Source organism: Ooceraea biroi, chromosome 3 (assembly GCF_003672135.1).
Source record: "Ooceraea biroi isolate clonal line C1 chromosome 3, Obir_v5.4, whole genome shotgun sequence".
In the NCBI taxonomy this organism is placed as follows: Eukaryota; Metazoa; Arthropoda; class Insecta; order Hymenoptera; family Formicidae; genus Ooceraea; species Ooceraea biroi.
Window position 1 is genome coordinate 3,623,574 of NC_039508.1, and position 23,582 is coordinate 3,647,155.

The 23,582-nt window shown below is 33.4% G+C and overlaps 3 protein-coding genes across 13 annotated transcripts in view; 2 read left to right on the forward strand and 1 right to left on the reverse strand.

Moving 5' to 3' along the window:
* Positions 1-23,461, reverse strand: part of LOC105281390 (UBX domain-containing protein 1) — a 37,587-nt gene extending 14,126 nt beyond the window's left edge. For 3 of the 7 annotated variants that reach the window (XR_894306.2, XR_894307.2, XR_894305.2), the window contains exons 1-8: positions 23,253-23,461; positions 23,125-23,178; positions 22,897-23,058; positions 22,479-22,730; positions 22,164-22,395; positions 21,909-22,089; positions 21,642-21,711; positions 9,544-9,647 (exon numbers count right to left, since the gene is read on the reverse strand). Coding sequence is in view for 3 of the 7 variants with exons in the window: in XM_011342603.2 (XP_011340905.1) it covers positions 21,665-21,711; positions 21,909-22,089; positions 22,164-22,395; positions 22,479-22,730; positions 22,897-23,058; positions 23,125-23,178; positions 23,253-23,308 (984 nt within the window). In the remaining 4 variants the exon portion in view is untranslated. Of the gene's footprint in view, positions 1-9,121; positions 9,648-9,807; positions 9,886-21,159; positions 21,712-21,908; positions 22,090-22,163; positions 22,396-22,478; positions 22,731-22,896; positions 23,059-23,124; positions 23,179-23,252 lie in introns of those variants that run through there. The other 4 variants (XR_002193430.2, XM_011342602.2, XM_011342603.2 and 1 more) reach the window with 4 other exon arrangements.
* LOC105281392 (ATP-binding cassette sub-family G member 1) lies at positions 1,665-19,049 on the forward strand. Of its 3 annotated transcripts, XM_011342608.3 has the most exons (13): positions 1,665-2,031; positions 3,343-3,445; positions 5,033-5,342; positions 12,327-12,444; positions 12,968-13,157; positions 14,244-14,389; positions 15,616-15,854; positions 16,223-16,422; positions 16,671-16,839; positions 17,155-17,255; positions 17,425-17,580; positions 17,675-17,915; positions 18,048-19,049. In XM_011342608.3, exons 3-13 carry the CDS (start codon positions 5,156-5,158, stop codon positions 18,218-18,220), a joined length of 1,920 nt encoding a protein of 639 aa, XP_011340910.1. In that variant the 5' UTR covers positions 1,665-2,031; positions 3,343-3,445; positions 5,033-5,155; the 3' UTR covers positions 18,221-19,049. The 3 variants fall into 3 exon arrangements, with proteins under 3 accessions (XP_011340910.1, XP_011340909.1, XP_011340911.1); XM_011342607.3 differs by lacking the exon at positions 3,343-3,445; XM_011342609.3 differs by lacking the exons at positions 1,665-2,031; positions 3,343-3,445 and adding an exon at positions 3,923-4,829.
* LOC105281391 (ribonuclease Oy) lies at positions 19,338-21,914 on the forward strand. 3 transcript variants are annotated; one of them, XM_011342605.3, is made up of 4 exons: positions 19,338-19,829; positions 20,316-20,844; positions 20,971-21,097; positions 21,649-21,914. In XM_011342605.3, the coding sequence occupies exons 1-4, from the start codon at positions 19,768-19,770 to the stop codon at positions 21,681-21,683; spliced, it is 753 nt and encodes a 250-aa protein (XP_011340907.1). In that variant the 5' UTR covers positions 19,338-19,767; the 3' UTR covers positions 21,684-21,914. The 3 variants fall into 3 exon arrangements, with proteins under 3 accessions (XP_011340907.1, XP_011340906.1, XP_026824132.1); XM_011342604.3 differs by lacking the exon at positions 21,649-21,914 and having other exon boundaries at positions 19,341-19,829; positions 20,971-21,617; XM_026968331.1 differs by lacking the exons at positions 19,338-19,829; positions 21,649-21,914 and adding an exon at positions 19,836-20,205 and having other exon boundaries at positions 20,971-21,617.
* Positions 23,462-23,582: the final 121 nt, after the last annotated feature.

Sequence of the window (23,582 nt, forward strand, 5' to 3'; positions counted from 1 at the left end):
TCTAGTCGGAGTCTCTTTGATAGATAGTCCATGTATATTCAATGGTCAATTGAGAAACGGTAAATTTGCGATGATTATTGCACAAGATAGAACTTTAGAGCGAAGTAACGTGCAATTGAGTCAAGGGGGGTTATATACATTTCTCGTGTTGGAAAAATCGATTTTTTGCATATTTTGAATGTTTAATGTCTTAAGAATGAAATCCTAAAACCGTTGTTTGAAATTTGAACAACTATAGAAGATACAGCACTTTTTCCTGCGCGATGCATAGGGAGACATGCATCGAGGAGGGGTCAGCCATGGAGACGCGAAGGACACCCGAAGCGGAGTCCAGCGAGACGACCGGAGGCGAGTATCGGGAGCCCGGGAGGAGCCGAGTCCGAACAGACTCTCATATTATCCGACCTCCGCCCTGAGGTCACGCAATAATCAAGCTACAGTACGGAATCTTTGAGTGGTGCGCTCGCGCACCTGGCGCCCAATGCTTCAGTCCCGCATTTTACCGTGGCTTGGTCCTCGCGGACCATCCAACTCGACCTCTAACTCACCCGTGACTCCCCGCGGCCACGGCGGAACGTGGGCTAGTCACGCGGTCGCGAACGTCGTTCATTTACGGCGTCGCAGATTTTTGGCATACGGTAGCTTTAATGGAGCGTCGCGACCCTGAAAAACCTGTTTCTTTGAATCTATTCTAAATGCAGACTTGCAAAAGCAGACTTGCAAAAGTCAATTGAAAAAGATAATTCGGAGATAATAAGGAGGACTTATTCATGGGCCTGGTATTTTATGATGATTTTATGTAAGCTACAAAAAATCAATTATAGTATAAAATTAAAAATTATAGTGTAGTGTAATTTTATTATAGTAAACTTATTGTAAAACTTTACCTATTGTAAAACTTTAGAAGCGTTTTTCTTGACCATGTTTTCCAAATCGGTACCAGCCGAAACTCGAAAACGGCTGAATCGATTTGAAAGCAGTTTTGAGCTACCGCAAGTATATAAAATTTTCTAGTCCCTATCGCTTTTTGCAATTTTTTGCAATTATTTCTATTTTTTTAAAAAACAAAATGAAAATTTCGGCCAAAATTCGATGTCTTCAGTTTAAACGTCCGTCATTTTGTTAAAAATCAAAATTAAAAAAACATTGCATCTGATAAGGACTAGAAAATATCATAAATTTTAAGACCCTTTTCGATTTTTTTATTTCAGATGAACCAGGTCAGAGATTTCGCTGATACCGCTGTATGACATGCAGGACCTAAGGCGAGGGGCTGTAGGGGAAACGCTTCCAATTATAAATAATAAATAAAACAGAAAACGTAAGCTAAAATGTGTACTTTCATTTATGAAAATCTTGATCCTCGTAACTTTTATATTTTCGCCAGAAAAAAATCATGAAATATTCTGATTTCTGATTTTTGGAGAAAAATTTATGCCCCCTTAAAACACTGGAGATCACGCTGACATCAAATCTCAGCCTTGCTCTGCATCGAGGACGATTCCCCAAAATTGCCGTTGTTGGCCAATTTCGAGTTATTCGACATTTCGCGCGGCGCACTATGATGTCGACCCACTACGCTATGAACATAGCATGGTAATAAAAGACCGTTGCGAGCTATAGGTATTCCGGTATCGGAGCTACAGCTGTGCGCTCGACGTTACTTCCGAGGCAGTCTATCGCCGCAGCTAGTGGCGTGCCGAGTCCCCTACGAATGTAGCATCCGTAGTTTTTATTCATGGTGAACTGCTCGAGCTGGAGCAGTAGACAATGTTGGGCCGTCGGCGCAATACGTGATACGCGCGAGTCATCATTCTTACGTATTCCTTGTCTGATGACTGGTGTCGTGACGCACGGAACTAGAGCAAAATCCGACGTAAGACGACTAGCGTGCATCAGTCAGCGACTCGTGCATTTATCGAACAGTTTACCGGTGACGCGCTAACGTAAATTTCGGACAAGAGGAATTGTTTTGCCGGAAATGTCAAGTGACCAAATCCGAAATCCGAATATCTGAAACCTAAGTGAAATGTAAGTGAATTAAGTTCGAAGATTCTGAGAAATTTATGTATTAAAGAGGCGAGTGTGAGTGTAATGCGAGCATTACGCTACTACTTTTATTAATAGAAGTAGTTTAATGCGTGAGACACAGAAGACATCAAAGAGTTTGGATGGAGGAGCAAATGGAAAGCTTGAAAGACGATCTGCTGTGTAAAAAATGGATGTAACTGATAAGACATTCGTAAGATAAACATAATGTAATAAGCGGAGAAAAAATGTAATATAACACGCTGATGTCTGTGAATATTCGACGAGCTTTGCTTGAGTTTCGTAAATAAACTATTATCATTATTAACTATCTTAACATGCTTTAACCCTTTGAGGCATAGTGGTACGTATACGTACCACCTATTTATTCTCACATTTTCATGAAATATTTCATATTTGAGGAATTCTTGTCGGGTTTTTTGCGTTTTTTAGCTTCTTATATGATACGGGAACATACATGAAAAGTGGAAAAGTGTTTCGCATACGTTGTCCATTTATTATAAATAAACAAAGTGTGAAAAATACACATTTTTACAGAAAAAAATCATTTCTCACGAACTATGAGTGAATTTTTTGCTCAAAATCAAGATTTGAGGGTTTTTTGGGTCGCTGATTACGAATCTGAGGTCCAAATTCTAAAATTCGCGATTTTTCATTTTTGCGTCCGCCATCTTGGATCCGCCATCTTGAATTTCGAAAATCTGATAACGGATTCGTCATCAGCGACCTCAGAAACCCCCGTATATAAATTTTCATGTGATTTGGATTTTCTGAAAAATGCGTGCCTCAAAGGGTTAAGTAGATTGGAGAGGTGAAAAAGTCAATAAATATTAAGCAATTAAAATTTACACATTACACGCATTAGAAATGAATAAATGAAAAATTTGTCTTGTACATTAAGTCAGTTAATCAAATAAATGTCAATAATTCTTATCTTCGTTCTTTCTACATTTTCGCTTTGAATGCAGCTGTGAATTATCTTATTAAAAATGTAGAGAAAAAAGATCAAAGAATCGCTTTTTCTTTGTGTGCGTTGTAAAGCGCAATGCGCTCGAAATTCTTAAAAAACTCGCATCAGTAATAACGCATTGCGAAATTGCGAAGAATAAAATAAAAATGTTGATCCGAGACTACGAGGTCTTAAATAAATGTAGCTACTTAAAAGAAAAATCAACGAAGAAGTGAAGAAATGTGTTTATGAATTAATATTAAGAATTTGCTTATCATATCAGCACTTTAATAATCTTATCAATTAATAGTTCGCTCTATCAACATGGGTATGTATCTCCGTAGAACCACACGATGTAATGAATCAGCTGCATAAAGCGGAAGTGAAAACAGTCATCGACCGAAAGAGTCACGGCGAAGGGCGACGTGGGAATACATTGTATTCAGTGTCAGTAAATTGCAAATAAGTTGAACCGTGCGATTGCGAAACACAACGCAAAGCACGGTAGGAGTCAGTTGACACGGATCGCACAAGTGCACATCCGGCGAAATAAATTATCGCGCGAACAGAGAATGGAAAAGATACGCACAAAAGTCTTACATGCATGGAAAATGAATTGTTTTCGACGTGCAACGTTAAAACAATTCGCACATGCATTTCATAGTTATCACGCGATTCGATCGACGGGCTTAAAGAGATCCGGCTCGCGAAGTGTGACTAATATTCCGCAGATGTGCTGTTCTCGATGTTGCTGCAACTATAGCATGTATTGCCCGCAACATTGCCTGTAGACGTACAAGGAAAACTTGCTTTTAACACGTATTACAAGGATATTCACATGTGAGCTATAACATTTATTCGTCCCATTTTTCACAGTGTTTTCATAAATATATTATTAATATAAATATATTATTAATATGAGCCATTCACACAGGCCACAGTAATTAACTCCACTTTTTGAATGTTTTAAAATTTTAGTTAAAATTTTAGGCAAAGCACTCAATTAACGCTTAACTTTTTATATCTAAAATAAATTTCCTTAATAATTAGGCTTAACATTCTACAATGTTTATTTGAATGTAAATTTTAAAAAATTTTTAAAAGAACGTATATTATTTTATCAATTTCTCTACTTTTGTAATGAAAATTCCTTTAATCGACCAATCTGGCAAATTTTATTAATTACTGAATACGCAACGTTTCAATCATGCTTCTGGTCCTTATCAAGTGTCATATAATATCAGTAAGTCATTTTCTAAAATTAGCATGAACAATTAATATAAAAGATATTCTAAGTAGCAGTAATTTAAAAAAATCACAATACATTCTCTATTGTTCGTTTTGTGGAGTTAATTGATTTCGCAAATGAGTGGGCTCATATATAAGAAATACGTTATTATTTAAAAACACTAAAACACCGGGACGAATATGTGTTATATAACAACCCATAAAAGGTAAGCCCTCAAGTGGAAAGAGCAAAACATTTTTTATGTTCCTAATTACTTATTGGCCTTGGCTCCTATTTACGAATATAGCTACGAATCGTCGTTTCACGCTCGCAAGTACGTATGGCAAGTTTATTTCGTCGTAATTCTCCGTCGTCGTCCGCGATCGAATATGCTCGCCAGAAGTTCAACGCGCCGTACAAGATTCACGCAATGGCGCATGCGTGCAATGTCAAGCCATACGACCGCACAGTGCACCACTGTTATTCACCTTGGTCATTTATTCGTTCCTCCTGCTGTCGATCAGAGCACGTGCAGGGAGGATCAATCATAGAGAATAAAGCGCGATCTTTTTCTTTACGAGACGTTCGCTGACGCGCGTCGCGGTAATCCTCATTATGCAGAAGAGCTTCCGGCTTTTATTCGTCTAGACATATAAATATTTATAAAATACCATCGCGATACTTTTTATTATCATTTTTCTCTTGATATACAGCCGGTGGCAAAAACAAAGATGTTTTCCGCGAAACGTTTCTTCCGCGTTTCAGAGCACGTTGGTATTATACGCTTTCGTACTTTCTGGTTTCAGCTGGCGCCGGTATTATTTCCCCGCTGATGCTGAACAATTCGTCGCTCTACGGAAGAGGATACCGGATAATGATAGTCGCGAGTCGAAGATAAATCGTTTCTTGGAACCCTCGGCTAGGGAATCATGGAGCCTATTCTGGAAAGTGACGTGAACGGAATTGCCTACAAGGGCAACGCGTATCACGAAGGTGGCAAAAGAGGAGTCTCCGGGAATGGCAACGAGTTTACCCAGATGTCTTATCTGTCCAAACAAGCCGCGGTGGACATCGAATTCAACGATTTGACATACTCAGTGCCAAAATCTCGAAAAGGTAATTACTCATATTTTACACTTGACATAAAGTACCGATAAAACACGTTATTCAAGTGCTGCGTAGCGGAGATACATTGACGGGAGGGAAGTTTATGGGATAGATAATTTCGTGAGCAAGTTCTTTCCTCCGTTTATTTAATGAGGCCTGTGCCTCACCGATTACTCTCAAGTGTCAGTAGGAGGAAGAGAAAAAGAGAGAGAGGAAGGGATGTGAGAGGGGGGTCTGCTACTATGCTACTGCATTATGCAATCCAGAAAACGGAACGCCACGCTGCAAGTTATTACCGTTTGCACAAAGTTATCCATCCAATCGCAAGTTAATTCCGGCTTACGGTGTACACGTACCATCGCTGGTACATACACCATACATTGAAGCACTGCATTCCATTCAATACAACGTCACAGTTTCATAGTATTTATTTTTCCGTGCTAATAATGTGGGACGTCGATGCGCACGGTATTTACTGGTATTTACTGGGGCAAACAATTTGACATGTCGGAGAACACGCTTTGCGCCAATCACGAATAATGACCACCGACTCATATAACGCTTCCGTGATAAGATTCCTGGCATGCAAGATTTTCTTGCATATCTTCACTGTTATTAGCTCACGCCTTATAATTTGCTATAAACTTGTTTGAGAGATTATTAATGCGTAATTATTTCGCATCGATCACATAATGTCATTATTTTTAATGACACAGTTTCGTGCATACTATGCAACTGCGAAAGAAATTATGCCAACGGCAAGAAACAAATGATTACGCGATATCCACCAATCATTACAAAGTATAATCGATCCGTTAAGAAACATAACAGATTGGCAGGGAAATTGAGTGCAATATTTCCAACTCGTTGACCATGAAAAATCATTGTAATATTGTAACATAGTATTTTAATCAAATAAAAATTAACATTGACAAGGATTGTATCGAGAGTGTCGAAAAAATTTGTAGTGAGAAGAGATTGTATCGAGAAAAAAGATTTAGAAGGATACTAAGGTTTCTTTCTTGCAAGGTTTTATGTTCTTGCATTTAAACATTGACATTGAACATTGACATTGAATCACACACATCTAAAAACATTGATTGTTTATCACGTTATGTAAGTTTAAAACATACATATTCAAGATATCAGCAGATTAATTAACGTATCCATAAATTGATTTATTTCATTTTGCGGAGCAAAATTATTCATACACCAACTAGCCATAATCTAAACAGTCTAGTTTAGTTTATATCTAGAATTAAAGAGGAATTGATAAACAAAGAGAATTATACTGATTACGAGATATAATTGTAGATATTTTTAAGATCAGTAAAGCAAAAATCGTTTCATTATAAATGCCAAACGAACATCCTTGATAAAAAAAATATTCTACCTCCGTAATTGACATCGCAAATTTATTTCAAGTCATGCGACATTCATCCGGAACATAATGTCATGTTGATTTCATGTTAATTTCTGTTAAATATTTGAGATCACATATTTGCAAAAATATGTATGATTAAGAATAAAAGTTATAAAAAAATAATTGTTAAAAAGTTACAGAAAAAGAGATAAGTATGCAGCGAAATTATATTCACAAAAGTAAGAATACAAAAGTAAGAAGCTGATATTACAAAGATACCTCTTAATTGTATTGTATAATTGTGCTTAACTGTACAAATTAATTCAGTGCCTTTATATTAAATCAATTATAACTTTAAAAAATATGCTTTAGGTTTAAATATTTGCCGTTTCAAGATTTTAAAGTGCCATCCGTAACATTTAAAAAAAACACTATATATCTTGGCAAAGTAGATTGGCAATGTAACTTCATAAAATAAACGCTTGTGATATATAAAACTTGTAAAAAGTGATATCAGAGATTTCGTAATATTATATTTTAATAATTATTTATTTATATTTAACAACTCTATCCGTTTGAGTGATGAAATAGAGTGAAAAAAACTATTTACTGGCCACAGAACTAGGTAAGTCATTCTGCAACATTACGACACTCGGTCGAAAGGGATAAAGAACATTATTTGTAAGTTCTCCCTCATGTCGGGTCATGTCTAACGATTTCTAATCTTTTCCGATTGCTCTAATATTATTACCTTTAATGTGTTCTTCAAAACAGTAGAAGAGAAAAAAGCATTCATTTTCGACTCAAAGCCGCCATTTCCGAAAGATAATTCGTCAGTTGCTCGAAAGATGAAGAAAATCATTGAGAATAATAACGAATAGGTCAGAAAATAAAATATATCTTATTTCTCTGCAAATAAACGTTGAATTTTTTCGAACAAGACATCGAGTTAATTTGGTCAACTTAATAAATAATATTAGTTGCAACTGACACGTAAGAAATGCTGATACAGTATTTTTTCGTGTAACTTACGAACGCGCAATATGTCATAAAAATGTTTATTTATTTATATTATTATTATTGCATTATTGCATTATTCCTACAGTACTAATACTCTAACTTTAATCGCGTCCGCTGAACGTGACGTAAATTAAATGATGCATTGGTTACAAATGTAAATGAAAACAAACTCATTTATTAATAATGCTCGCAATTTAACGATGTTATGTTGAAAAGATACTAGTTCGTTGTATACTTAGAAATACTTTGAACTAAATGATTGCGCTCTCTCTCTCTCTCTTTATTTTACAATTGCAAGACATGACTTTTACTTCTTTACGTATTTTGCTGTATATTTCTTTATGCTTATATTGTACAATATTATCAGCACTTATATATTTATGTCTATCCTTATTATGTCTATCATTATTTAATATTCGAATTAATCAAACCTAAATTACCAATCGCGCGTTCAGCTTTTATAGCTAAAACGAAAGAATCGAAGAAATGAGTTGTTAAATTGTACATATGATATATAAACTTGATTATGTAGGTTGATGTACATGTTACGCGTTCCATGAAAATACACAGTAATTTAGAATCATATTAATGATAGATAATAATATGACAAGAATTCAAAATCATATATTTATAAGGAAAAAGACTACACACAATTTAATATAATACAAAAAGATCATGACTTATTCATTTAATTCGTTCCTATAATTTCATCACAGGCTAAATTATGCAATTCATCGATTCATCTCGAGCTGACTCACAATGTCAATAAAAAAAGCAATTTTGTCATTAAATATATACATATACATATTTGTATATACATATATACATATTTGTAATTACATTAATTGATGCAGTTAGCAGTTGATACATTAGCAGTTTGTCATAATCATGTGTTGCAAGATATAAATGAAAATTTATCGCAACTGATCAGAATTAATTTACTGAAATAAATTTAAAATTAAACGAGCGACTATTTAAATTTGTAATTAGTTAAAACTTGTCATATATAATCCACGCAAAAAGAAATAAAAATATTCGATAAAATGAATATTTGTTTAAATGATAAGTGATAATAGAGCCAGATTATATATATGCATATATAATATCATCAGACAAATTTGAATTTATTTGCAAACGCTAGGTGCGATTATTATTAAGAAACCAAAATTGACAACAACAAAGAAGAAACAAGAGAGATTAAGACGTCATAGTGTCATAAAATTGCCACACGTACTCTTACGTCTTTCTCAACATAATATTATTCGCTAAATTGAAAGAACGAAAATTTGGTATGTTTCTCATTATATTTTCATGGTCGTCTAGCGAGCATTGCGCTAAAGAAAGATGATTCAAACGTGCCGTGGCATATATATTTCAATATTAAAATGAAACAGCATCAAAGATATAGGATAAATAATCTCGTTATTTTCAGCATTTTATTTCTTGATTAATTTTATATTCGTACAAATGTAATGTATTTGATATAACAAATTAAGTTAATTACACATTTTAATTTCGTATAATCCATAAAAAATTTCAAAGTTGAATATTGTTAAAAACTCTATACTAAAAAACACTAAGAAATCTTACATACACATAGGATAATCTCTATATATTTTTACGTAAATATAGAGATGATCCGAACATGCTCGAGTAACATGATATATCAATATTTAAAAATATCCGATAACACTATAATTTTTATTACTAAGAATGTTTCTCGTAAGGATAAGATTGTATATCATGAATATTTCTATCCAACAAAAGTAACAAATTGAGTTGTAATACAGTATATATTTTAATGACGATATGTTGCTTGTCACTCACCTATATCCAGAGGCGTTTCTTGGAATGTCAGAATATCTAAGTTGCTGCTATTTCAATATCTAATTAAACACCACATAAGAACAGGATTTTCCTTGATGTTGCACCTGCAAATGATAGTATAATTGATGGAAAAAGATGATGCACTTTATAACTAGAGACTCGAAATTCAAAGTAAATATATTCATACAGTATATCATCAGAATTTTTAAAATAGCAAACTTGCAATAAATTTTTTCATTAATCTAGTTCGCATTTAAGAGTCACCTGAAGTGATGATTCCCTTCCGTGAGAAGATTTCGCGCACAATTTCCGACGGTGAAACATCAAGTTACTTGCAATTCACTATAATAACGATTCGCGATGCGATTATTAATTTAATTTACAACGTCTCGCTTTCTATGACGCAACATGTTTTCCACGAAAATTGTTCTCTCGCGAATATGCAAATTTTTACTTGATGTGTCAAATTTGAAAGTAAAATTTTGTATTTACAATAAATGCTTTTTCTTGTTTATTCACGAGTTGATTTTTAATCGTGCTGTTATTACATCTTGTGTCACATCAATATATATCTTGTATAACAATTGAGACTATATAATTATTCTCTTATAATGTGTAAGCTAATTAATTAATTTAATATAAACGATTTTTAAGAAATGGTTTAAGATCATTTTTGCAAGATGTTATGAAGAATACTTTCAGATTTTTAATTTTGGGTGATATTTACAGATATTTATGATGTACGCATGTATGTTTTTACGCAAGGTATTGGCGACTAAAAAATCATTTTTAGTCTCACAGCGTTATTACATAATTGATTTAATGATATTAAGTTAGTGGCATAATCTCTGCAATCGGATAGATAATTCTCATGAAGAAGTCGAGTAATTGTCAATGTGTAACTATAATTGGTGGTACCTATTTATTCGTTGTGCTCAAGAAAACTGATTACGTAATTGACCTCGCTTTGCTTATTTATAAACTTAGTCTTCCGTTTTGCTGGAAAAAATGATAGAAGAACGCTTCAGTCTACATTATCGTATGTGTCACGGCAGACAAGAATTGCCATTTAATGTGGCGAATGAAATGCAGTATAAAGTTGGACGTCCGAGTAATATGTGCGGTACTATCTTTTCTGCTTATCCTAATCTTCTGTACATGACAGCTCACGGAAACCGATCTATTCCACGCTTATTAATCACAACATGCGCAAAATTTATTTTGACTGTTTTCTTCTAAAACACTACCACTGTACGATGCAAAAGCTTAAAATAAGTATTGGAAATATCACGCTTTGTATGAAATTCTTCAATAAATTATATAGAAAATAAGAAAAAAGAAAAGTTATTTAAAGAAAAATTATTAAGAATATAAAATTAAGACATTGCAAAAATTAAAATGTTATTGAAGATGGTGATAAATTATTATATATATAATCACACGTATAGTGCACTTTATTCGTATGGATTGTTTATATTATCTAAAAAAGATGAGATGTTTATCATATGTCTGATAAAAATTAATGTCAATATCATATTTACAGGCGAAATGTTAAAGATTAAGTGTTGTTTAGCTGAGTATTCTAAGGTCAACGCACTTCTTTTGCAAATCTGCAAAGAATAATGATTGCAGCATGACTTACATTTTCGCACAGTGCATTAAAGCGTTGGGAACGCATTCACTAGTTACAATCACGCTTTTTCCAGACAACGCATCTGGCAGATGTTAACGTAATGTTACTTAAATGTCACGCTTGACATCAATTGAAGAAGAGAATGAATCATATAAAAATTTCACTTAATTCATGTAATTGATGAATGGCTGCATCACGCGACTTGAAGATCTTCATCCATATACGGATTTTCATAACAGACAAGATATCCATCATGTAGAGAGTAAAAAATAATATATTACTAGTACTATCATCGCCTATAATACAATCTTATATTATTATGCGTTAATAACTGATTTTTTAATCAATGATGTTACATAAATAAAATAAATTACACTAATAGATAGATACAAAAGAGCATATAATAAATTTTATTATTATTTATTTGCATTCAATTCAAAAGTCACTGTATTAACTTATGCATAATTAATGCATATAATATTAATGCATATATTATATAAAGCGTATATATTATATAAAGCGTATATATTATATAAAGCGTCTTTGCAGCAAGAAATAATTAGTTCAAGAAATTTCTTCATTTCTTTATTTAAGACATATATATACAGGCGAATGAAATATTCAGAACATGCTACTTTCGCAGTCTTCGAAAGAATTTTAATAATGCGCGATTAGTAACGTTGTACAAAAGAATATGTTATCTCTCATGTGTCATGCAATTGCACACAACTGTTCAAGGAAACAGAGAAACATATTTCCTTTGTCACGTACTAGTGTGAATGTTAGTTATGTAAAATAAAATTCATAGTTATGTAAAATATATTTATGCAGTTTTGTCGTACATATGAGCTACTCTTCTTCCTAATGAATTTAAAAATCGAGATTTATAATTACACTTTGGCTAGTAATTCACGCATGTTATTAAACCAACTCTAATAAATAAAATAATAAAGTCATGAAAGAGATGTGTTAAATAAAATCAACATTTTTATGCTGTTCCTCCAACAATATTGTATGCTAAGCATCTGATATATTTTAATTATTATCATTAATAATTTTATGAGTAACGTATCTCAGTTTTTTTAAATAATTGCGAAGCTATTGTTGTTTAAATTTAAAATATCTTTTAAATGATTTGTAACATTTGCAGAATCAAAGATGGTTTTAAGAGGAATCAGTGGACAATTCAAATCAGGCGAGCTAACAGCGATTTTGGGTCCTTCCGGTGCCGGAAAATCAACGCTTCTCAACATTCTCGCAGGATATAAGTAAGTCATAAACAAGTCAGAACAAGTTTGAATAAATTTTCATTGACTAGACTGAATAAGCGAACTCTTACAATGTTCTTATTATCATGTCAACAATTTTGCATACTCATGTGTAATTATTTTTTTATATATTACATCAATTAGCAGTTTTTGTTATACATTTATACATGATTCATATATACGTCACACATGAATAAGAACGTGCAAGGATGCAATAATAGGATAATATTATCGATATACATAACATAGGATAACGCGATATACAGGATGTGCAGTAATAATCCAGCCACAGCTACAATATAATATATCTAAAAAGGAACTAGATTACCATTATCAATTAAAAAATTGATCATATATATGAAAATCATTAATTTTATTCAAAGTATATCCTTCTAGCATTAGTACAGCATCGAATACGATCAACAAGAAAACATTTCAATCTATTATGCATTCTTGTAAAATATGTTGTTTATTATAATAAAATTAAAATATATTCTTGGAAAATAAGAATATTTTCTTATAGATGTACAGACATAGGCGGTTCTATAACTATTAATGGGCAGCCACGAGATATGCAACAGTTTAAGAAAATGTCATGCTACATTATGCAAAATGATCTTATCCAACCGAAACTTACAGTGTTAGAGTCGATGACATTCGCCACTGAGCTTAAGCTCGGTAGAAACAAATCGTCATCTCAGAAACGCGCCGCAGTGAGTACATTTTGCGTAGTTTCATATGTACAGTCGTAGGCACTGAGGTTGTGACACTTTTTTTAATGAGTTTATGAACACGCAAATCAAATTCAGAATGCGAATCACTGTAACGCGCGCATAGAGATATTGCGTATTCATAAACTCATTAAAAAAAGTGTCACAACCTCAGTGTCCACGACTGTACATTGGAAAACAAACTAAGAATAGTGCTTGTTTTAATGTAAGTGATCAAAGTAATTGTAAGAGATCAAAGGTTTTTAGTCACAAACGGTTATAAGACAAAAGGTCTTGGCGAATTGAAAATGAATATCAATAATAATAACATTTAGTTTTTAATTAATATATCAATAAATTTTATTAAAAAATATGCTAGTAAAATGTTAATTATATAATAAATTGTTATTATAAATTCTTTCGCGTTAAATAATAGTAGTAATGCGAATAGTATTAGATCTTTCTGGCATTAATAAAATCGTTTTCTTCTTTGTGATTTAAATCTTTTAATTAAATTTTTTGCGATGTCACTATATGTATTACGATATCATCTGTATTGATAACAGGATTTGGATAATCCACCTAACGCCCTTATTTTGAGTATTCGAAGATCTTTTAAAAACAATCTATCAGTAATTGTCACTTTGAACGTAAATCATCACATAATATTCTACAAATAAAATAAAATGTTGGAATATCGAAATAGATAAAAAATTGCAAAAAAGTATGTTACATTCTTATGCAAACTATGTGCAATTCAGATGGATATAAGAATGAAAATATATAAATTGATCAGACATAAAAAAGGAAAGGTTGCGCCATTATTAATATTCATATAGTCGCAATGACGTAAAGCAACAGTTAGGCTGTTCCGTCTTTTCAAAATTTTGCATACCAAATTACATCTTACATAACACACGATGTATGTAACTCATTGTCTATTTGGTATCAATTCGGGATGTATTGAGAGAACAATTGTATCATGAGAATTAAAATTTTCCTGCCAGGCAAATCTAATACTATAAATCAAACAGAAATATTCTATATTTTTAATATAGCAAACACATACACGATGATACCTGTTTTCAGATAGAGGAGATTTTAAATACTCTTAGAATATCCGAAGTGCGAGATACAATTACGGATGAACTTTCTGGTGGACAAAAAAAGCGACTAACGATTGCACTTGAACTTGTGCATAATCCACCAGTTATTTTCCTTGATGAGCCAACTACGTAAGTATAAATGACATCTGACATTTTGGATGTCAATAACAGATAAAAAAATAATTATCTCGTTCTTTCAATTACATTATTTCAATAAGAAAAAATATATGAAAAAAGATTTGTAAAAATCATGTACTGCTACATTACGTATTGCTATTTTCTTGGATCTTTATCATATTTTAAATGTTGTAAAGCTTTAACTTATTATTACATCTTGTCAGTATAATAATTCAAATAGTATATAATCACTTTAAATCCACATTGTATTTCTAAAATTTATAGACGTAACAATACAAATCTTGCAGGAAATGTATTTTTCTCTTGTAGGAACATATTATTTTTTAATGTCTTTTTAACGCATTTTTTTCAATACATCAATGCTTCGTTATGCACTCACAACAGAGTAAATTACATATATCTGGAAAATAAAACATTTATCTATCGTATACATTTTTGTCCATCAATAGATACTATCAATGACCAGAAATTAAACTTGAATGTGTTAAAAGATTTTTTGTGAGTAGGCTTTGGCCTAGCCTTTTTCATCTCTTCTTTTAGGCTATGATCTACCTCCATAAAAAAAAGTATGTCATAAGAACCCATCAATTTTTTAAGACAAGGCAACAATCTAACGGTTGTAATCTATAAATATTTGGAACAACTTCGAAATATTTCGACTACAGACGAAAAGATTTTTCTGACGAAAAAACTGTGCATAAATTAAGTATATTGAAGGACTTGAAAGGACTGTGATAAAAAGTGTGCATATCTGTAATGTATGTATACGTGTGTGTGTTTGTGTCCTTATGTAAGATTTATAATGTATATAAAAATTGTTTATTAATTCTTTTCAATAACAAATTTTGCTGATTGTAATCACTAATTCTCCGTTAGTTTCGCATATTGGCATAATGTTACATAAGAGAATAACATGTACACATAGATATATGAATAAATACGTAAGAGGAAAATGCTTGTCAAACATAACTATTCGATGACTAAAATAGTCACAAAACATAGGAACGGTAGGAATAATGAAACAATATTTACTCGCGATAATTGCTTATACACCTATCGAGATTCTAGCAACAAATATTTTGAGCATATACCTAGAACTTCCTGCAAAACAAAATGCTTTAATTGTTTGTGACAAAATCTTACGAGAAACGTCTTTGCAATAAATTTCCTTTGAGAACAAAGTTTGCAAAACGCATTGAAACACGTTTTTGTTTCAGCGGATTGGACGAGTTGTCCTCTAGTCAATGCGTCGATCTTCTTAGCGGATTGGCGCGTTTCGGACGAACCGTTGTATGCTCGATACACACACCTAGCGCGAGTACATTCAGAAAATTTGATCACGTTTACGTCGTAGCTGCCGGATTATGTGTTTACCGAGGAACCGGTAATAACGTGATACCATTTTTACGAAGCATAGACATAGAATGTCCGAAACATTACAATCCTGCAGATTTTTGTAAGTATATATAAAACCAACACTATATTTAATTATAATTATGTAGTCACACTTTACGTTTACGATTTTCTTTAATGCCGTGAACAATAATGATAGACATTTTATAAAGTATTATAGGTATTAAGATAGTACATTAATGATAAATGTCGTGTATTTTTTTTATTTTCATCAGACACATGTTTCATAAAAGAGCTCCGAGGGCTTTAACAGCGATATAAACGAGTACAAATAAATTATGTCTGAAATTTATATTTTCTTTAAAAGTAAATGCTTTATATTGATTCTTTTTTAAATTCACGTTTAATAAACAGATATAATACTATCCGAAACTAACAAAATTATATTATTATTTTGTATATTCATTTCAGTGATAGAAGTTTCATCAGGTGATTATGGTTACGATCTGACTGAACGACTACTTGTTTGCGTGGAAACAAAATCCCCGATTATTCCAATTTCTCGATCAAAATGTGAATTTGAAAGTGATAAAAAGGATCTAAAAGTCTTTTGGTTTGATCAATTTAAAACGCTAATGCGAAGAATGACATTGCAGCATTATCGAAATAGGGTAAGATTCAGACAATATTGTATTGCTAATAAATTCAGTACTAAACAATTTATATTGCAACTCAGACAAAACCCACATCCAGAATTCGAATTTGTACACATATTACAGTTAAAAAAATACATTTTATATGACGAAATTTGAAGGAATTAAAACTTAAATTAAAAATATCTTTATTATGTTAAATATCATCTAGATAATCCACAAAATTGGCGGCTCACATATAAATGAGCAACTATTTCTGTTCGCAGAATTACATATATCTGAAGATATCGTTACATGTTTTCCTGGGATTGACGATTGGTTTACTTTTTTTAAACATGGGCAATGACGGTTCCAAGACTCTCTTCAATTTCGGCTTTTGCTTCGCATGCCTGATAGTATTTCTCTACATCCCCATGCTACCTGTACTGTTGCATTGTAAGAAAAATTCTTATTCAAGCATATAATTTTTTATGCTGTAACTGTGATCGGTGCATAAGAAAATGATTGTACTTGTTTGATATAAAATATAATACGACGATGCTACATTTACAGTTAATTTCTTGATAAACATCTTTATAAAACGATATCGTATAATCGAAATACACTACAATGATGGCACACGATATGTTATAATTTTTTATTCGTTATTTCATGAATTGTTACGTTTAAAAAATGCGCGTAGAGAGACGTCTCTTTCTCTCTTCCTCTCTTTTTGAAGATATAATTTATAAAAATAGATTCTTGTTGCAGTTCCTTTTGAGATTCAACTGATGAAACGAGAACACTTTAACAGATGGTACGAATTTAGTGCATATTACTGGGCTCTAACAATAGTTTCCATACCTACACAGGTTGGTTCTTAGTGAATTATGTTCACTTATCACATTTGCATAATATGGATATTTAATTTGCACATAACGGACTGCTCGTTAAGTGTCCTATAATAACTGTATGAAGCAAATTTCTTATTTAATTTCTTCCTGCCTATGAAAAGATTAAGAAATTCTGTAATGTTTTCAGGTAGTAATGGCGTTAACATATCTCTTGATAGTCTACTTTCTCACGGGACAACCACTGGAGTGGTTCAGGTGCTGCATGTTCTTCGGTACCTGCTTCATATGTTCCTTCATTGCGGATAGTATAGGCCATAATATCGCCAGCATATTTAATACCGTGGTACGTCAATTAACACGTAGTCATGTCACGTAATACGCAAGACATTCCCCTCTCCCTTAAGACGGTTAAAATAACGATTGATATTCTATTTCAGAATAGTGTATTCGCTGGACCCGCGTTCACGTGTCCCCTGATGCTACTTGCGGTGCAAGGTTTCGGCGAGACCTCTCCTTTACCACTTTTACAAAAAGTGTTCATGTACATCAGTTATATCCGATACGGACTAGAGGCTCTTTTAGTCTCTTTATACGGATACGACAGACCGAGAATGCCTTGTCCACCTGAGAAGATATACTGTCACTTCAACTCACCTAGAGAAGTCTTTAATAGTATACGTAAGAATTTTAAAATATTTAGTGATGGAAACTAATTGATCTGACGAATATGCTTCATATAATTATTATTATACATATTTTTCGTACGCTTTATATATCGATAGAAATATTTAAACAATTTTGTCTGCGCAGTTGGTACAGGAAGCGCTCCCAATTTCTGGGTGGATCTCAGCGCTCTCCTGATCATCCTGGTCATTTGTAAATGGATCTTATACTATTTACTAAGGCAAAGAGTGCAACCAAACAAAACATTCCAGATGCTTAATTTAATCGGAAAATTCATCAAGAGCTACTTCAACGGGTAATGGATGACATAATAACTGCGTTAACTTTGTCTTTCTTCCGATATCATTCTTCGTATCGCAATTCTTCGGATTAGGGCTTATAATTATAAAACTAATAATACTCGCAAATAAAATGTACATGACACGTGTTATGCGCGTTTCTAAGAAAAATAGATAATGCAATGTAATGATATGTGCAACGTGATATTAATTAGTATCACTAATCCATTATATAGGTTTTACTAGCTTTTAAAAGCAAATAGATCACACAGTCCGACAAAATTTACTGTATTCTGATTTTGCTGTCATATTGTTAATTTAATTCAGGATATTTCATGATTGTATTATAGTAATTCTAGAATAAAATAATATATCTTAATATATGGCACGAGGGATGTACGTACGCAATATTGTACATTATGATTTTTATACAAAGTTTATATATGTATTTAGGTGTTGCAAATGTAGACAGAGTTTTACATTAAAACAATGATTTATCCAAAGTACAAAGTGATTTTACCAAGTTATGAAAGATAAAGCAAGTCACAAAAGATGGTGATATCGCCATCTAGAGAGCGTTGTCGTTATTTCTATATACGCTTATTCATCCGGTTGCATGCTTGCAGGGATTCAGGAAGTTAACGTAGCACAGCGATAACGATAATTTTTTTTTCTCATTCGGCATTACGTCAAAAGAATAAGAAAAATATTTAGCGATAAGCCTAGCTAAATGATGTTAGAAAACCAATATATTGTCATCGTTGACAATATATATTCTCTTTACATATTTCTTATGAGATGATACATACTTTTAGTATGTAATTTGGAATAAAATTAATTATAAATAATCTAAACCTAAGGATTTATTTAAGACCGCAATTATATATATATATATATATATATATATAAAATACATTTTAACTAAAATTATCGCTAAAATAGTACTCTAATTACATACTTCTTTAAAAAATATTTATATATTAAAAATAAAAATATTTTTGAATATATCAATGTAATGTCTATGCAATCTATATCTAATATTAAATTTAAAAAACATATTTTAATTATTTTGAAATCAAAATTATTTTATTTATATTATTTTAGATTATTATTTTAGATATTAAAATTATTGATATTTAATGCAATAAATCAAGGACCTTTTAAAATGATGGGATATATTTCTATGATGGAAAATAAAACTTCTCAAAATCAATTATCAAATTATTAATGTAAAAAGTTTCCATACACAATCTACTATATTATGTTAATTAAATGTCAATAATTAACACGATAAGAAATGTATGTTCTACGTCCCAACACGTGACAATAAAGTTCTCAATACAGCTGTGAAAACACAAAACAATAATCAGATAGAAAGGACCATCTGCTGTCCAGGCAATATAAAGACTGGTAGAAAAAGTGGCCATGTTGGCAGTGGCAGTGGTAGTAGTAGTGGAAAAAAGGTAGTGGGAGCGTTGAACGTATTTAACTGAGCATCCAATGCTGTTCTGTCGGACCAGTTCGAGTCTCTTTCTGAGTGGAACCACTTCCCACTCTTCCCAGGCGCGATGCGGAAACATAATATCACGTTGTTCGTACTCTTATTGTCTCTACTGTGCGTGACACACGGGTAAGTGAATTTATACATAAACGATTTGAAATAAATTGCTTGAAATATTATGTAATTCGTTTTATACTCTGATAATGCAAGATAACGTGTATCAGTATTAATACACCTGTGCACACGTGCGTGCAAAGGTGACAAATAGTACCGGACGCGTCATCTAAAGGAAAATTTGAACAGGATGTTGAAGCACTTATATGCACTGTACGTTCGCAGAGTGCTGAACGTAGAATAATTTAGCATGCACGAAACAAGCTGCATTATGGCTCGATTTCGCTCATTCAGTTACATGGGAATTGGCCGCTGTAAAAGTGATCGTATTGTATTATTGGTGTAACAACGAAATCTTTAATTCTCTAACAGATAAAGTGTGAAAATTAGTGTGCGTAGCATTCTAGATTTCTCACAATTGTTCTAATAATTTACATTTACAAAGTATTTTAAAAATTTTGCAAATTGCGACTTAAAAATTATATTTTCACTTCTGTGTAGCTTTAACAGAAGGAGGAGACAAAGATTCACGTCCAATGAGTTTGATGTCTTGATGTTCACTCAACGATGGCCACCAACAGCTTGTTTCGTATGGAAGGAAAACTCGGAATCACGTAGTTGTTCGTTGCCTAAACGCGAAGAATGGACTATTCACGGAATTTGGCCGACGAAATATCACACGATAGGCCCAGAATATTGTAACGACTTGCCATTTAACCCGAATATGCTGGCACCCTTGGAAAGCGAATTAAAAGAAAACTGGATTGATATCCAAAACGGGTCCAGGCCCTACACATTCTGGAAACACGAATGGGATAAACATGGCACCTGCGCAATTACGGTACAGGCTTTGAACAGTGAATACAACTACTTCCTGGCAGCCCTAAACCTACTCGACACCTACAACATGATAGATGTACTTGCGAAAGCGAGTATTTTGCCAGGTCAGAGGTACATGGTGCAAGATATATTGGCAGGAATTGAAAAAGTGTTGGGTAAACGAAGTCAAGTCATGTGTGCGAAGAACGAGGTAAGTGTAAATATGATTCCATTGCAGACCTGACACCTGACTAAATAGTTTCTGTTTTTAGATAGAAAAAAAAGACAGAAATTAGACGGAAATTAATTCTTCCTATATGAGTACTTTTCTTTTTAGAAAACAGGTGAATCGTACATGGTCGAGATAAGGACTTGTTTCGACAAGACGTTACAATTGGTTGACTGTGATGGCATCGTTAGTTTTCCTACGAACTGCAATAGGCGTGAACCAATAACCTATCCTAGTAATGTACCACGTTATTATAATGTAATACAGATATAATAATAGTACTAGAAAAATATCATGTGCAAAATAGATAAAATTATTAAATAATGTTACATCATATCATACATCATGTACATGACATATACGTTCAAATCAAGATTGTCACAATAAGTAATCGTAATATAGTTCTGTACGAAATAATAGAATTATATAGCTAGTTTAAATAATATTTAAAATAATTAAGTAAAAAAGATGTATTTTTAGACTAAGACATTTACCAGAATGCTTTTTGCATAATCATGCACGCTTATAATATCAGTTTAAATAATATAGTTTAAATGTTACAAACGATAGAAAATTCTCAACTTGGTTTTCATCACCTGAACTTTTAATCATAATTGATCTGCACACGTAAAAAACAAGTTACAAAGAAATCAGTTTCGAAAATCGAAAAGAACTTTGTGTATTACAGAGAATATGCTTATAACGAAGAATATTATATTGGTGAATGTCTTATTATAATAAATCTGTATGATAATATACATTAGTATTTTTGTGCTTACAAATTAGGACGTCAGTGGCTACATCATTCTACCTTCTTCTGAACGATCACGACTGCTGAGGGTACCAAACCTATAAATGATCAGATAAAAATATCTGTTGCATTATTTTCAAAAGTTAAATTCTACTGGATTTGCATTCTGCAAACGCGAGATGTCACGTCGTAGCTGACGCGAATTGTACAATTATTGAATTGTACAATTATCGAGAATTGATAAAATCATTGAAATGTATACGTAAAAAAACAATAAATTATTAACATAGCATACCCAGCACATCCAATGGTGTATCATAATCTTCGTCCGTGAATACTTTTTTGGGGAAGGTGGTCATTAGCTGGAAAGGACCGTTGCCGTCTGTCCTATTCATTTCGATAAACAATCTCACTGCGGACAATTGTTCTTTGCTACCGAAGCTTTGTGTCAAGGTTTGTCCATTGGTAAGCCTAAGCTGAAAATTTGTTTAGAATACAATACATCGCCTGCGTACACATACATGACGCACATCTTATGTGTATATAATACCTGAAGCCTGGTTTCCGTGTAATCCTTCCTGTGCATCATGGATGAAGAGGATGTTGTGGGCAACGGGCTTGGAGCAACATCAACCGATTGGCCCGTAGCTTCGGCAGCTTTAGCTCGTCTCGCTGCTTTGTCTGCTTCAATTTGTGCTTTAACTCTCTGTCGTGCTTCTTTCTCCTCTGCCTTCTCGCGTTTTCTCTGTTCCAAGAGCTTTCTCATTTCTAACTCCTCCAATCTGCGTAACGTAATGAAGATGTAGATATCACATTTATATACTCTGTACCACGTGTATCAATAGTGCTTTCCAATATTGCTCACTTTTTCCTGGCCTCCGACATTTCTTTTCCCGATCGTATCCTGTCCTTTTCTCTCTCAAACGCGTCCTTCTTTTCCTGCTCCTCTCTCTCTTTCCTCTTCTGCCTTAGTTTCTCTTCCAACATTTTCAGCTGTTCCCTCTTCTCCTCTTCGGTAAGCGGCTTCTTCTCTTCTGTGCTCTCGGAAAATCTATCGTGTCCAGACTTTGTTGCATGAAACTCGACTTCTAAATTAGATTTGAAGAGTTTTCCACATCTAGAAAAATAGCTCGATAACAGGAGTCGCACGTGTCCTGCCACAGTAGAATTTCCACGCAAAGCATAATTTTAACCTTGTTTAATTTAAGCGTTTAATGACCATACGTTAACGTAAAAAGTTTTTACATTTAGAGAGAAATTTATCTGTTTATCGTAACACGTACACGTCGCATTTCATAGACTTGGCAGTGTCAGTGGTGGATACCGGCTGATTGCTAGCACCAGCAACATTATCCTGCATTGGTGTGTCAGCGGCCAGTGTCGGAGCACTCTCGCCTACGGATGGTTCGGGTGCTGGCTCAGCCTCATCCGAATGGGCCAGTAACCTAAAATAAGACAATCAGGAGCGTCATAGTGCTCTGACGGGAATTGTACCAGGAGTGTCTCCGTACCATTCCATCGCCGGCTCCACGCCTTTGTTGCCGGTGATCTCCAAAGCCTTCTCGCTGCAACGAAACGGTCAGACATCATCGCAGGTTAGGCTACGTCGCGACGACGCAACGTTATTCGCGAAACTTACGCCTTCGACATGCTGAAACCCATGTCCACCAGGATGTCTATGACGCCCGACGACATTTTGCGTTGCTCGTCAGAACGCTTAAATAGTACACCGCTCAAAAAAGCCGTTCCAACCGAGCACTACCGTCCAAAAGTTAAATGTCACGTCGAATCAACGCGCTGCTTTACTGCTTATGTGCCAATGCAGGGGCAAATCTTGCGGCCGTCATTCGAGCCGCTCCGAGATGGCGACAGATTCGCCAGCGCGACTTTCAAATTTGGAACTAGACGTTAACGCATAAATATACACGTACAAATACATAACAGATAACAAAATCGTAGATTTCAAAGA